At 39.0% G+C, this 16,990-nt stretch overlaps 1 protein-coding gene across 4 annotated transcripts in view; it reads right to left on the reverse strand.

Annotated features, from left to right (window-relative positions):
• Nucleotides 1-16,990, reverse strand: part of CEMIP2 (cell migration inducing hyaluronidase 2) — a 51,335-nt gene that overhangs the window by 18,532 nt on the left and 15,813 nt on the right. For 3 of the 4 annotated variants that reach the window (XM_075078182.1, XM_075078183.1, XM_075078181.1), the window contains exons 3-10: nt 14,707-14,847; nt 13,627-14,188; nt 10,813-10,982; nt 9,375-9,563; nt 6,288-6,457; nt 3,566-3,775; nt 2,977-3,182; nt 2,330-2,399 (exon numbers count right to left, since the gene is read on the reverse strand). In XM_075078182.1, the coding sequence (XP_074934283.1) occupies nt 2,330-2,399; nt 2,977-3,182; nt 3,566-3,775; nt 6,288-6,457; nt 9,375-9,563; nt 10,813-10,982; nt 13,627-14,188; nt 14,707-14,847 (1,718 nt within the window). Of the gene's footprint in view, nt 1-2,329; nt 2,400-2,976; nt 3,183-3,565; nt 3,776-5,790; nt 5,861-6,287; nt 6,458-9,374; nt 9,564-10,812; nt 10,983-13,626; nt 14,189-14,706; nt 14,848-16,990 lie in introns of those variants that run through there. The other variant, XM_075078184.1, reaches the window with a different exon arrangement.

A 16,990-nucleotide genomic window follows, 5' to 3' on the forward strand; every position in this document is an offset into this window, starting at 1 on the left:
TGTTTACTAGTAAATCATACCATTTACAGTAAAATACTCAAACCCCCTCTTCTCCTCCTTACTGTTACTGTCTAACTAAGGCTTGTTCATCTCTGCTCACATCAGAATTTAATGACACAGCCAAAAAAACCCACAAGAGCTTTCAGAAGAAAGGAAAAAAGTAATCAAGAAGTCTGGCCAATTCAGAGCACTGTGCCAATAACATGCAGTAATAATTTCGGCATCTTAATTTTCTCCACTTCTTCAACATCCCTGCTCTTAAAAAAGCTGGATTTATCTGCTAAATGAGACCCACAAAAGTTGCCTTTTCATCTGGGTTCACAATAGGTGCCATCATAACAGTGCCTGCATGGCAGATACCTACAAACATAAAAATTTTACCTGACCACATGCTCTGTGCCTTATAAAAAAAATATCATGGAATAAGGTACATTAAAGGGTTAAACAGTAGCTAAAGAAACACTGCATATTCAGTGCTCCATCTCATGAAAACATCATTCTCCTGTTTAAGAAACATGTATAAGGCCAATTCACTCCAGCTTAAGATTTCATGCATTTCACTGAGAATATACTCATTTTCCAAACAGTCTTAGAAATTCTTCTCAGTAACATATTCCCATCCATAATGATGACACACTTTGACATTTCTGATGGTTAACAATTCAATGCAAATGTGGATGTTCCATTAATAAAAATACCAAAATCTTACTTCACATATAATTAAATACAGCTCTGTGCTTGGCAGATTAGAGCAATTTTTATCCAAAACACATCCTGATGCTTGGAAAAAAAGTTTAATAAACTTAAAAGCTCCTTAAGCACTTGCAAGCATTCAGAAAAATGCAAAGTATTTTCTCCCCCCCTCTCTCATATACAGCTCAAACAGAAGAAACATCTATTGCATATACACGGTTAAAGCAGGCTTCATTGTGTAATGGAGGATCTGGTGGGGGGGGGGGGTCAATGGAATTGTTTTATTTGTTTGTGAATTGTTATAGTTTATACCAGCAAAAGCTCTACAGTGCAGAGTTTCTATCAACACAGTTGAAGTAGTCTGTTTCTGAAACATAGCAAGCTGTAGTCCCTTTATACTAATGTGTTTACATCCATGCAAGGGAGGCATATCAGCGTGGCAAAATGCACAAATGCTTGCTATGACCATGCACATTCTACTAACAAAACAAAGTGATATTTGCTGGGATACACTACTCAGGGAGAAAGAGACCTTGCAGGTTTTAAGCACCAGATCAAAGAAGCTATCTCCTTTAAATTAGCCTGCAATGCTAAAACAAGATAATGGTATATTACAAAAAGCAGGCAAAATGGAAAGACATTGTGTTGGGAAGAGAAGTATTGTTTTGATTCAGTAAGTGTGTCCAGATCCTTCTTAGTGGTAGACAGTCAACTAGAAAAGTTTGTCAAGGAAAAAAGCACCAGACCACACAAAAAGCAGAACAAAATTTACTAAATTTTCATATACTCTACTCTAGATGTTTCAGCTCATTTAAATATTAATAGAACAAGATTCAGAACAACAATTTATTATGTTTTCTGTGCCTAAGAACACACTGACACACACTTGTGTTCTACTTCCAGCACTGGAGCCTTTGTGGCAACAACAGAAATCTTTCCTGTTTTCCATTCCCACTGATCTCTTCAGAAAATCCACTTCAAAACCACACACATCTCAGCCTGTCATCCAATGTAGAACAGACTCCAGCACCCTCCTCCACAACTTGTACTGAGTAGTTCAGCTTTACTTTGCAAGCAGCTGTGACAAGGTTCTAATACTAACAGAAGGTTCACAACAAGTAAAACCAGATCAGCTGATCAGCAGTCACTGATGGGAAACAAATGACAAACAACTGACAATAAAGGTGTTTTAGCTGTTTCTTACACAATGAACTTTTTTTTGTAGTCATATTTCATTCCAGCAACTACAGCTACTAACACAAATCTTGCAGAGCAGTCACACATGAGTAAACTCATGACAACATACAGAAAATAGAGAAGCCTTAGTATGAAATGCACTAGTTCTTTGGAAATAAAAGGATTTATTCTTACATACACACATTGACACTATTGTCAGGTTTATTAACTACAAAGAGGAAGAGATCTCCTCTGTTCCAGCCAGAATAAAGATTTTTGGCATCTCTTAAATGCACACGTATACAAAACCCTGCGCTTGTAATGACAATATGCTGCTAAACATAAAAACAAGATATTCCTATACAAAAAAAGAAAAAAATATATATTTTTGGCTTTGTAAGGGTTTTACAAATACCAGTGGCATGAGTACTTTATGTTGAATTACATCCATATACCTCACCTGTGAGCCTGCTGCTGCATTATTTATAAGATGATTGTTGGGATGAGAAATCCAGAATGTTGAAACTGCCCTGAAATATTATTCAGAAAGAAGTTATTATGGAAAAGCTCTAGCTCCTACAGAAATATCTCCCCTTCATAACAAGCACATTAGAAAAAAGCTAAACTTATGTCTGAAGTCACTATTTCACAGATGAAACAAAAATCACACCCCCCCACACACATTTAGAAGTCAAAAATGCTTTTTTTAGTTCAATGCAAAGTATTTTATTTAATGTTGTTCAGATACTCTGTACAACACTACACTCTTTTAATAAGCTTGTACAAGATGTTAGTAGTATGCGGAAAAACTGGCGGTGACAACTTGAGGATGTGCGTGCCTTTGCACAGAAGGAAAGACGCGGCCTTAAAAGTCTATTGAACAAGTATCACAAGAAACGATCTTCCTACAAAACTTATTTTCTCTCTTTAATAAGTGACTCAATGCTCATTTTTTTAAATACTATTACTATGTGAACTACATTTAAGGTTTCTGCATTCACCAAATTACACATAAAAGATGTTCTCATCTTTTTATTGTGAAGAGATCATCAGCCATTTAACTGCTGCAGCTGGTATGGTTTTACTTTTTCACAACAAAATACTCACATGCAGTCTGTGGCTGGCACTGGAACGTAACTTCCATACACTTTATCCCTAATACCAATACACATACTGCTGTTTCTATCTGTAGGAAGAAGAGTGCCTGGTTTCGTGACTAGCCCAAGGTTGTGGAACAAAGTATTCCTCTGCTCAATGCCATCTTCTGTGAAGAAACAGTGACCTAGTGTGTCATAGCCAATGGTGTCCTTTATCTGCAGAAATACAAGTTCATTATGTCAGTAGCAATAGCATTTACTGAGATTTATTTGACAAGTACCATTTAGTTTTACTATCTTGGCACAGCTGCACAGTGAAGCTTCAGTATCAGCAGTTGAGATGATTCAAGCATAGAGTTTTATTTATCCCTTACAAACACACTACTGTGTCTGGAGAGTTTAGCTGCTTGGAAGAATTTGAAAAAAACAGAATGGTGAGATCTGTTAAAAATAAGTTACTGTTTTCACTTGTTCATTTATTCATTGCAATAAAAAAAACTTGCTGAGCATTAATCTTGAAGGGAGGGGACTATTTTTGCTCTAAATGCTCTTTATAACATTTAATTCAACACAGTATGTTTTACTCTCCTTGCACCTACCAGCAAGCCATTAGTTGCATGAACAGTCACACATCTGGAAAAACAGTGATGAATGGAAAGACCTTCCAGATAAGTCTTAAAATTATAACCTCCTTTTTCATCCACATCCCCACAAAGGTGAAAGTGAACGGGATAACTTCCAATCTGCTGCTGGCCCATTTGCTTCAATTCCACGTAGGAGAGATGAACAGATGTAAAATTCTTCAAAATCTAAAAATGTAACGAGAAGTCCAGAATGAATAACATACTACTTGCTTTTTAACCAATAGAAATTTAAGTTAATACATCACCTATACCAGATGTACAGAAGTTGGATGTGCATAGTTACCACAGGCCAACTCAAGTTAGAACAATTGTTACTGTCTTGCTCTATATCCTGCCTTATGAAACAGTATCCTTCATAAATATGTGTAAAAGCTAAACCTCCACTTGGCTAACACAGAGCCATTTTCACCAGACATTTTGCCACGTCTAGCTGGCACGTTAAATATTCTTTATGTATGACCGCATCCTGTACAAATAAACAGAAGTCCCCCTTATCAGGGGCTGCCTATACTGAAGTTGTACCAGTGTAGCCCACCTGGGACAGGCTTGGTTGAATAAAATCACCAAATAATAGAGATTCAATGGAACCTGTTGAGATACCTGGTCCAATTGCCAGCTCAGCACAGGGTCACGTTAAAGACAGCTGCTCAGCACATTGCCCAAGGAATACCTCCAGCCACAGAGATGCTCATATAACATCAATTGGTTCTTCCTTTTAACGTTCCTGGTATCTAAGCAGAATTTGCCTTGTTGAAGTTTAGTCCCTTTGTCTCTTGTCCTATCATTGTGCACCTCCATGAATTGCTCTGGCCTCTCTGAACCCTCCCCAGGAGGACAGCAAGGACATCCCTCCTCTCCACCTCCCCCACACCCAACAAGCCTTGTTCTCCTTGCTCATCATCATGTACTCCCACAGACCACCTTCACTGGTCACACCCCAGTGCCTCTACATTTTCTTTGCAATGGGAACCCAAAACTGGACACAGCGCCCCAAAGGAACTTCTTTATTAACGAAGATATGACTTTGCCTTCAGAATCATACAACTTCACAGTAACACCACCTAATGCAAAGTGAAAACACAATGGGGCTGCACCAATAACACAGGAAAGCAGAAGTATCTTCTTCTACCTAACCTGCTACAAAAACAGAAACCAAGTGCAAGAGCGAAACAGCAATGAGCTAAGCTGAGGGAAAAAAAACCCCACCCTTTTCTATTATTTCATTAACTTACCTGTCATGGGTATTTACCAGAAATAACCATTTTAGATGTACTTTGTGCTGTACGGAAATTAGTAATACAGACTTTTTCCTCTCCTCTAATTGCACTCCTAAGGTTTGTATGTCTAAAACACAGAGGGGATGGTCAAAACAAGGCATCCCTGAGATCTGACTCTTAATATCTAAAACCACTAATGCAGTCATAAAACTACAAACCAATGCCCCTCCTCACTGCCACTAAGCCTCCTTTATGCTACGGTCTTAGTGACCAGTAGAAAATGCAGGATAATCAAAACCCCTGGTGCCATTAACATTTACTAGTGCCTAGCTTGTGCTTGAGCGCACAAGATGAACATAAGCCATAAATGCTTCTAGTGCTGAAGTCTAGGTTTGGCAGAAGACACTTGGATATTCCAGTCTCCTGGGAACAGTTTCACAACTTTGATGACTCAAAATGTTTGTTTTCTCTTCTATCTTCCAGACATCTGAGGGGTCTGCTGTATTTGCACTATTGTGGCAATCAAGGTCAGGCTTTGCAAGATTCACAGCTTGTCATTATCCTCTTTCATTACATCATCTTGAACACTAAAGAGTGCCTTGATTCTGCCTACTTCTCTTCCACAAAACAAAAGCTGCCACACAGTATGGGAAGGGCATACTTTCTTTCCCACCATTATGTCCACCACTATAAAATTAAAATCTGCATCCAAAGATATTAGAAAGAGAGATTTAAACTGTGACCAGCACATAATGAGCACAAATACATTTGCATTTAAAATATAAGGCCTCAAACTTCTCCAGTGTCAGTGAAGAGCTGATATGCTGCTGCTCAATCCTTTAATCTAAAAACATAAGTGAATACAAGTTTAAGTAGTAGTTTCTATAATAATACTTCCTCTCAACTTTATGGTTGTGGTAATACAAGAATTAGAAGCAGTTTCCTTTATTTTAACTTACTAACCTTAGTACTTTCAATTTTTTAAAAAAATTAGATAGAAATTGAGTTGGACCATGATGGCTATCCTCTCCATGCCTCTCTAGCGCCCAATTTCAAGATGATGCAGATCTCCAGACTCAATGCTCATCACTTGGGGCAGGAGAAAGGCAGGGAAGGAGGGAAGACAAAGAAAAGGGAGATCAAACTTTATTCTGTAATATTACAGGATGCACATGCAGGGACATCACTTGCAAGGTCTAATCCCTGCCCCATATGTTGCAACATATGCTGGATACTTCTGTATTTCATGCATTTTACATCCCTTCCTCCAATTCTGCAGACTAAGTCTTGATGAATTAAATCTAATTTTGGGAAAGTCGAGAACGAAGTAATTTCTACACAAAGTAACCATATGAATTGAAGAACATCAAGTTTTCAAACCCCTTCAAGTTTAGCATTAGTCTTTTCTTCCTCAATATGCCTTTACATGACAGAAAGCTACTTTAAAGTGTTTTTCAGACCTTGACATGTCCGCCAAATGTATCGTAATTGAAGAACTGACACTCCTTTTCACGATAGCAGGTATTTTCCATTTCCCCTTGGATTACAATGTTCCTCGTAAGAACTCCAACTTCTGCCCTCATGTCCACTCCATCGATAATTTCTCCTACATGAGGAAACTGAGGATTTTCTGTCCAAAAGCGGTTTTGAAAGAGGACAAAAGAAAGAAAAAGTGAAATAAAAGAAGAGTTGCCTTGATTCAGAAAAAAACCCAAACTTATTTTATATAAGCAAGCTAACTGTAGCAACAACACCCAAGCATTCTGATACCTTAACATGCTGTTCTCTTAGCTTTTCTTATGTTAAGGCACAAAAAAAGCACAAAATTGTTAGATGATAAACATTAACCCAGCTAACACGAAGCAAATTCCCCCCTCCCAGACTGTGGTTGACTCAATGATAGTTAAGCATCTTGGAGGATAACAAATCAAGTGTGCCACTCCATGTTTCCTTCTAAAACAAAGTGTTGTCTATGTATTTTTTCATTTCAGGTAAGACAATCCTAAACAAATACCAATATTTTATTTTAAAATGCATCTTAATTTCACTCCAATAGTTTGTGAACAGAATGGATAAAAAACAGAGAAAAGTTAAAATGATACCAAGGTATCTAGAAAACTTCTAATGAAACATAGATGCAGATTCACTTTTTTCCTTTTAAAGACGTTGGCTGCTTAATCTGTTCCGAAGGAAAATTAAGGACTGAAATGAGGCCAAGATACCTTTAGAAAATATTGTATTCAACCCCCTGAAAGAAAAAAGGATTTGCTTTTCTAACTAAATTTGCTCTTTCGTAGACAGTTATTTTGACGATGCATAAACTAAAATTAGGAAAAACAAGATACTCTGGTTTTACGCTATTCCAAAGAGACAACCAATTTCTTATTTGTCTATACAAACTGAGAAAGTTACCCTGTCCTGTAAACCTTAAACAAAATGCATTTATGTGTTTATTTTTTACAAAGACCTTTTTCCCTTGGGTTACCCTCCACTTATTGATTCCCTGAATACCAACTGTCACTATCCCTTCAAAGCTTACAAAAGGATACAAGTCTAAACTGGTCATTACAACAGTATGAAGCAGAACCAAGAGTGGTATTAATTCTGCACCTGCCATTGAAGATTTAAAAAGACAATAGATGTCTGTAAATGGAACTGTGCTCCTCTCCTTGACGGCTTACCTGTTGTTTTTCCCTTTATTTGAGTAGCATACATAAATCAAGCCAAAAAAGAGCAACTAGGCCTCCTACAGGACAATATGTTCTGGTCTTCCTACCACAAAGGGGCCAAAATAGCTAAAAACTTAAGAAAAAGTACAAGAAATCATTTCAAACAATGGTGAGTTCTTCAGCCTGTCAAGTTTGCCATTCCACAGAAAATTCATTCTTTGTGGAACAAATATATAGGGAGGTTTGGGGATTTTTTTTTAAACAGTGTCTGTTACTATGACAAAGGAAACTTGAATTTGGGGGTGAAAAATACCAAGATGGGCCAGTTCACCTCCTTTAACATCTTTTAAAGACGTATCTATAGTTCAGAGAGCAATCATTTTCAAAAAAAAAAAAAAGCCAAGATTTTATATTTTATGACAGATTGTAAATCTTATTAATATATTTTAAATCCTTTAAAAGCAGCTGCTTTTTCACAGTACGTGATTTCTGAGATGAAACAGAGTTTGCACAAACATACGTTATTCTGTGGTGACAAAAACCTTCTTAAACTTCACACCGCAACCTTCAAGTTAAGTTTGCTCTTTAAAATACTGTGCTCAGTAACACCCACAACGTGAGGACTTAAAAACAAAGCCGTGGAAGTGTCGCGCTCCATGTCACTAAGTCAGCTCTGCAGCTTCACCCATCCCGCTATTCTCCCAGGTTTAGTAAGGTGAACTTACAATAAGCTTTTTCCATATCTGGGAATTTGCAATACAGTAAAACACATCTGACCCAGTTTAGCGAATGCTGTGGGATGCAAACTGCACTGCAAAGTGGACACACAAACTGGCAGTCCCTTAAGATATGGGGGAAACGGGAAAGTTTGAATGTGTCCACAGACGACTTCTTCAAACTACTCTTTTCTTTCTCAGTTCTCAGAAGAGGAAGTGGCACTCTACAGAGGTGGATGGGACAAAACCAGATCCTGAAGAGCACTGATTGGCTGCTGCAAACCAACACTGCAAAATAACACTAGTTAGTGCATGCTATGAACTGATGCTGCAGCCCAGAAGGCAGCCATAGGGGAAGCTGAAGACCTGAGGCTGGTGGACCACCAGAAAGGAGGGCGCTGGCACTGAGCGGGCGTAGAGTGGCAGAAGGAAAACATGGCTACCAGCAGAGCCTGGGAGCCAGTCCCATGGGAGGCTCTTGTGAAGTCAAGCAGAATGACTCAGATAAGAAAGGAAATGGTCAACAACTTGCACGACCATTCTGCACGCATCACACCCAAAATAAAAACAGATGGCAACAACTCAGGGATATCCTGTGTGAGCAGAGGCTTGGAAGTGCCACTTACTTTGTAAGTGTTTCACTGGGGGCAGGGGGGGTGGACGGGGAACTGAGGAAAAGGAGGTGGGGAGTTTTGAAGATTGCCATTTTCTTTTTTCTTCCTTCCCCGCCAGCCCCTTCTCCTTTTTTAATAATAGAAGGAGATTATAATGATAGCACTTCAGAAGATAGGAAGGGCACTAGAGGCAAAGGAAATAGTAATGACCACAACAGCTATTCAAGCACGTATAAAGAGAAGTAGTGAAAAGACAGAAAGGAGCCAAGAAAAGAAAACAAGCATAATCCTCTTGGAAGAGAACTAAAGCATTCAATGATCCTGGGAAGAAAGAAGAAAGAACAGTTAATATGGTAAACTGTGAGGCAGACCTGACATTATACTGAGCAATTTTACAGCAAGAAGTACATGTTCCTGTATGAGGGAACAGTGCAATGTAGAGACAGGTGAACAGGCTGTTCTTTACTGCTGCTGAAAGGGACCATCCAGGGTGTACTGCCGTGAATACATGTTTGACACAAATCTTCAGGTGGTGACCGCTCTTATACCTTTGACTTTGACCTGATGCTTTGTACACTCCGGGCAGGGAAGGAGGGTGAATTCCTCTGTCTGATACATTGAATAGTCTGTGCTTGCGACCACAATCCGATCTCCAGGCTCCCAGCTACTAACATCATCCAGAAGATTAATTATCACTCCACCTACAGCTTCTACCTGGAAGCCTGAAATTGGGACACCTAATTAAGAAAAAGGTAAACAAAATGTAAGATTATATTCACCCTTATATGAAACCATTTCCAAGAGGGTACTAACTCCAAGAAGATTGCAAACTCCAAAGCCCTCTAAAGTACAATTCTGCTCTGAAACTTGCCAGTGTGAGATACCATTACAGCCTGCTTATTTAGTGGATCTCAAATAAAACAAATGGAAAAGCTGGAACTAACAGTGGCAGAAAAAAAAAAGTATGTATAATTAAAAATAACCCTAATATCATATGCCAACAATTTGTAGGTCCAGCTACCTCTACTTGTTTCAAATGACTTTTTATGCCATTCTTTACTCTACAGATGTAATCAAGGACCTGGCAGAACAAAGTAGGGAGACTTTCCTTTTTGTTCACAACTAGTAAAACAGTTTGGCAGGCTAAATTACACACACGTGCTATTTCACCACCTTGTGATGGATTTGCCTAAGTTCAGCAACTCTTGCTTTCTCCTGACCCTAACTCTACAGTACCAGCAAGTAAAAGACGTATTCTGGTAGATTTCTTCTTAAGTCCATACATTTTCATAGGGCTGTAATGAACAGTGAAGGACCAGTATCAAATAGCTCAATAACTTAACAAATAAATATCCAACTACCTTAAAAAATTATTCTGAGGCAAATGTAATATTGCTTAGTAATTGTACAAACAGAAAAAGATTACTGCCCATAAAAAGTAAAACTCAGATAAAAGTTATCTTAAATATAAAAATGAATACAGTAAATGAGTGGTAGGCCTTCCAGGCTCTTTATACCACAGACTCAACTTGGTAAAAAGCCACCTAAATTTCAGCATCAAACAGCAACAGGAAATTGTAACAAGAATACAACATTTCTCTTGGCTTCTAACAAGTCTTATTTTCAGGATCATTATCACCACCTCAGAATTTTAGATTTAACATATACATAACTGACAAATTACTAAAAAAAAAAGCAAAAAGCCTGTTTCTACCTTTTATAAGACCCCTTATCTCTAACTATATTAAAAATGAAGACTCTTAATGTTATGCTGTTCACACACTGTATACAAGTAGATTGAAAGAGCAGTTTGCACCGAAGAACTGTCCCCTCATACTTCACCCACAGCAAGAAAAAAAACAAAACCAAAACAAACTTAGAGTACTCAGAAATCTACATTGCAACCAACAGTTCTATTTTAAAAAAGCATATACAATATTTTTTATTTCTTCCACAACAGCAGGATTTCACAAAATGCTTTCCTACCATCATTCCATTCACTGTAAGCTCTCACAACAAACTTCTGACCATCCACTGTGAAAAACTCTTTCTGAGCAATGGCTTTCCCACCAGTGCTGTGATTTTCGTAGTTTCTCACTGATTCATTACAGGAAGAATTTCCACCACCTATGACACCAACAAAAGCCCAGGCTTGTCTGAAAAACAAAAGTAAATATTTAAATATAATGGTTCTTAACAAATTATTCACAGACAGGTAAAGGACAACACAATAGCACAGATGTAATAAATAATGTTTTTGCCTGCTCTTCCAAATTAATTTTGAAACGGATCTTCAAATTTCAGAAGAAAAGTGGGCAGACCTCATTGAAAAGAAACAGTTTAAAATAGTTGGATGTCCTGCATACAAACTGGCAAATACAAGAGCTGTTAACGGAGAAGACTTTCAGATACATTTTTAGTACAACATCCAACAAGACATGCTTTTTCCAAAAGCAAATCACAAGAGATAAGCGACAGAAGCAATATAGGATCCTACTCCCAAACAGCTGTACCAGAGCACAGGAAGACTAGGAGCCAGTGTTGACTTTCCCACCGCAGCCCGCTGCCGTCACAGCGCCATGGCAAGCGGCATCACAGAGTCCCAGGAGACTGTGCATGCATCAGTCTGGGAGGGATGGACATAGCCAGCAGCAGCTGCTGGCAATCACTGTACTGGACGGCCAATACCTTTTGAATATTTCAAGATGCTCAGATCCAGAAAAGGAACCACATGCTGTTATACAACCTTTGTATAAGGTATCACTGATGTTTCTGAAGGCTGAGACCAAGGATTTTTGCTTTTCCCCCCCTCACTGGCCCTTCCCTCAGCTAGACATCTACTTGGCTGAGCACTGGTGGAGTAGGGAACTGTTCTGGATGTCCTTCCCCTTCCTACATCTCTGCTCAATGCATCCAAGTTTTTGGAAATGAAAAACAAACTGCATGTCACAGGAAGCTGCCACCAAGTGCAAAAACCAAGATTATTTTGCTGCCCTTTACTGCTCTGTAATGCCATAATTATGTGTGCAAAGGAAGCAGTCGAGATCATCTATTAAAAAGCTGAACAACTTTGCATCATTAAAGCTGAATCACTCACCCCAAGTGAAAACAGTGTCAGCCAGCTGGACTGTAGTCTGTTGCTAATGATTGATTCAAAGGCAGATATTAAAACCACCTTCAATCCAGTTACTTCAGTCCCCTCATGATGTTCAGTGGGATTAAAAGGCCAAATGAAACTGTTCAGTGTTAGTGTGTTCATAGGAACTGTACATACTGGGCCAGCTTTTCAGTAGCAGCAAAGCTGAAGGCTTCACATACTAAAATTTAAAATCAATAGAGCTATTTTGCAGGAAGAGGCAGAAGGCAAGAGGGATGTAACAGAATATTCACCTCCATGCTGGAATCTCCTTCACTAGCTTTACAAGTTTAACAAAACGACCCTGCTTTTTCTCAGTGAACACTCAGGGAAAGCTGCTCACCTGTCTTCCACAGAGCAAGACAATTTTATGTGCTTACAGAGCCTCTACCAACTAACTAAAACAGACGAGAATCAGTTCATCAGAGAAGGAAGAAAGGCTGCTTCTTCCTTGTTGCAGGCTGAAGAAGTTCCTTATTTCAGACAAACCAGTGTGGATGTCACAGACAGTGACAAACACCAGAAACCCACACCTGCAGGCCAGATCAGGGCTGGGTGCACAGCAACCTGAACAACTGCCACACGGGCTTCCCTGCCTTCAGGAGGTGGCACTTATTACAGGACATCCAGGTTTCAGCACCTCTGACCAAACTGCTTCAGAGGCAGCACTGCAAGCACTTTCCATCCCCTGACCACATGCTTACACAGCCACTGACAAACGTGCTTTTGACGGGAACCGAGGTCAGAACATGCCATCCTGACTGACAGCCCAGCCTGACTCTGCCAAAGCAGAGGGAGGAAACTAACCACAACCCAGATGCTGGAGGACAGTGAGGGGTGAGAATAGAATGGAAAAACTGAACGACTGATTTCCTGGAAAATAGAAAGGTTATACAATACCATCTTAATGGAAGCTGAAGAATGGACTGGCAGGTATTTGGTGACTCTTTCATTTATATTACTAACCCTGTGCAGCACAAAGCCACGTTCAGGACATGAACCACAAAAAGTTACTCACAGCAACTAAATAAACACCAGAGCAGTTTATGTTTCCCGCTTTAATAATTCCTATTATACTACTTCTACCATCCCACCATCCAAACCCTGACCAACTGAAAAGAATGGTCAAAAGATACAGAAACACCTTACAAGTATACTTCAATAACAAAATATTTTCACAGATCAGTACCCTTGCAGAATCAGTGGAGGAGTCATGTACTTTCATTTCAACAGTGCACAGGTATGAATAAGACACTGTTTGATATACAGGATTAGTACCCCTTCCCTGTATTCAGTTTCTAGCTTGGTGTTCCTTGTTCTTCCAAATGTAAAGTCATATGCACTAAAAGCTTCACCTAGCAACTGTTTTCTATCTGTGTTTGAACAAGAAAAAATTCCTCGCCACACCCAGTTTTAAATTCCATAAAGAACAGTGAAAGTGAGCAATGATTAAGTAATGAAGTTTATCACACAAATTCTTGTAACTATCAGTCTCTGCACTATCAAAATACTGCATGCTGAATATTACTACTGCAGTTTCATGTACAACACTGAGAATCCTCTAAAGACTTTAAGAGCAGTGTCAAAGTTTAACAAATCCCCCAAATGCAGCAGAATCTGTATCTAATCTTTACTCAGCACAAAAGGGAAAAGAAATTATTTACCTGTAACTCAATCCTCTGACAAACTTGCTTCCCAAAAGATTTTGAATAGTCACTCTGGTTTCCTCCAGTAGATTTTTAGCAGCTGAATCTCCTACAGCGATAGCAACAATGCGACCAGGACTGCCATTTTTCAGTAAGTTCTGGAAGTTCACACTTTCTTCTGAAAATTCATGAGTATCAAACTTCACTGCTTCCAAAACCTCTGCTGTGTCCTGATCAATTACTCTCACATTTAGTCCTCGGGAAAAATTTTTTTTAAATGTATGACCACCATAGGCCAGCCCTGAGAAATACATAGTCTTTGACAGAAGAGTCCATGATAACTTCTGGTGCCCGTGCAACTCCAGCGTTCCTTCAGGGCCCACACCAATAAATTTTTTGCCAAATTCTGGCACATCAGCACCTTCGTTTGACTTCCCATACAAAATAATAGTTGCTTTGGATTTATAGGGGCATTTCTCTGCTCCAACATGAAGCATTCCACCATCCTTTATCAGGATAAATCGAGTTCTCAAAGTAATATTTTTAGAACCTTCTTTATCATCACCAAAAACAAGTAACCCTAAAAGGAAAAAGAAAATTCTGTAAGTTAAAGCAAGATAAACTCAAGGAACCAAGTTCTGCAATAAGAACAACAAAAATATTAGATTTTTCCATACCCATGAATTAAGATGTAATGCTCTTACATATGTTTATGAGTATTTGGGAAAGTAACTCCTACCAATTGTGATTTATCTTTCTAAGAATTTGGTCAGTTTATTCCTAATTTTCTCTGCCATTTTGGTAGAATTATTAACATACCACAATCACCATCAGAAGACAATCAGATCTTGTGCAAGGCAGGCTACTACACCAGTTTTACTATATCCTACAGAAAACCACATCAATCCTCCACTGGAAAGACTCTACAGTGTTCATTCATCTTTTTAATGATATTCCTGGCCTGGTAGCACTGAAAAGTAAAAGCAGGGGAACTGATCAATAAACTGCAACATAGAATTCCAACCCATTTTCGTGTAATCACAGAAACAAAAACTACGCAGTAAACTGAAGCATGGTGTTCATCTTGCCATTTCATACCTCCGTCCTGTATAACTATAGAGTGTACTGTAGCATCTGTGTTCAGACGAAACAAATCCCCTTTTTTGATAATAACTCTCTTTTCAGGATCTTTTCCAGGGCTCCAGTTTTTAAGACGAGGATTCTGATCGGGACAATTCTCTGCAATACAATGTGAAATTCAGCTTTTAAAAAACAAATGACATCACATCAATCAAGGCAGCATTAGGACAGACATGAGCAAGGCAGAGTCAGCCACCCACAAATGATTCTCACCTTTTGTGGTTACAATGCTGCAGCCACTGATGCTACTGTTTGTACTCAAGCAGCTAAAAGATGCCTGAAATCTGGCTAAACTCTCAAGGGTGGGAAGGCATTCTTATACTGAATTAAGCTACTGATGATCACTGACTGAACTGTCAATGTATACTGTGACAATAAGATACTTTCAAACCCCATGAGATTTTTAAAATTGTATTTTCTATATCATTTGCAGTAGATGAGAAGTAGGTGGGAGGCAACTAGATTACACTGAACACTGGATGTCCTAGGCCAGCTACCTGGGCCAACTAATATAGTTGTAAATCATCTAAATATCTCACCACCCTCAAGGTCTCTCCCTGTGTGAGAAAGGCTGATCCGCTCTTGCTTTTAAGCACCCAAATAACTTCTTTCCCTGTAGGTTTGCAGGTAAGGGACAAACAGAGACAAGACATCCTTAGTATATTTAGCATAATACCTTACTGGTTCAAGCAGTTTTGTGGGAGACAAGACAATTGGGTCTCAACTCAGTTTGCACTCCTTAGGAAGTCAGCTTGACTGCCAGGCTACAAGGCACATGAGAGCAGAGACATACGCAAACCTTGCTGAAACCCTGCTGAAGTCTGGCACTACGCAGGCAACACCACCATACTACAAGGCCAGAGAAGGAGAAGGCAACAGCAGGAAGTGACCGAGTTGTATGATTTCAGATGAAATTACAGCCACGTAGCATTTACAACATGCACATCTTTAGCATATTAAGCAGCTGAATAATGCAGTAGCAAAAACATACTACAAAAAACAGAAAGTACATTCCTTGGATTTTCTTACCAAAAGAAAAGTCAGATTGACAATATTTTTCTTAAGCAAAATATAACCAGAAAGATGCCAAAATAAACAGATTAGCAGCCCAACTGAGAGTGACAGTCAAAACAGCCTTTTCACACCTCATCTTCTGGAGAAAAACACCCACACAACTGCAACACAGCTTTGGGGGCAAAAAAACTATTAGCAATAGCCCATTCTTGCAAAATCTAAAGAAAATGAAACCTATCCACAAGTTTAACACAAGCCAGCCTTAGTTTTGCTGACAGAAATGTCTTCCCTTTGGTGTTACCCTCCACATTTCAAATCCTTTCCAACTCAGGAAACCCACATAAACCAAGATTTGACTACCAGTAGGAAAAAATTAGCAGAACTGCATAACAGCAAAAGGTATCCAAGTAGTAATATAAAAATAAAACAAAGAGAAAATCATCTGGGGGGGATCCTACGAAGACAGCATTCAGAAGATGAAATTCATCACAAAGAAAAGCCAAAAAAACCAAGAACCACTGCGATCAGCAAGGCTGCTGAGCACTCATCAGATAAATGCAAGTCTATCGCCTGACTCATGCAGAGTCACTAAACCCCTTCCCCCAGACACCACACACAAGCACTGTGAGTTAACACATATTTCCTGGCTGATGGCAAAGGGCAATGTGAGGAAACCATGAGTCAGCAACCTCATGATTTCTGCTTGCTTGGTTTACATTAGAGAAGATCTAGTAACTGTATGTCAGAAAGAAGAGGTATAAAAAAAAGTCTATTGTACATTACAATCCAGCAAGAAAGCCACCAGGATGAGAAATAGGCACTCCTGTAATACAAGCATGCTTCTGAAGCACAGTGGATCAACTTTTTGGCAAGTAGATCAGATGTGCTCAGAAGTAGTATTTTGAAATTCTCCCTTAGCAATTGCAGTGGGGTGCAGGGAAACATCAAATATTGAGTGCTTCACCATATGTTACCTCCAAAACTACTGATTAGGTTTTACAGACCACAGTCATTACCTCTATAGTTAAGATTAAATGAAAACAGAAGCAGAGACCAGAAAATACTAGGTAGTTATCGCCTCGCCAAATTTAACCACTGCTGTTGAAAATTTCTCAAGTCAAGCCTGTTTCAGAGCGTTTTTGTAAAAATGGGTCAGCTCTTCTTAAGGTTTAGTTGCTTCTCAGAATTGGGGAAGGAGAAAGTGATATTTTTGCAAATCATGAAGAAA

This window comes from Phalacrocorax aristotelis, chromosome Z (assembly GCF_949628215.1).
Source record: "Phalacrocorax aristotelis chromosome Z, bGulAri2.1, whole genome shotgun sequence".
Classification (NCBI taxonomy): domain Eukaryota; kingdom Metazoa; phylum Chordata; class Aves; order Suliformes; family Phalacrocoracidae; genus Phalacrocorax; species Phalacrocorax aristotelis.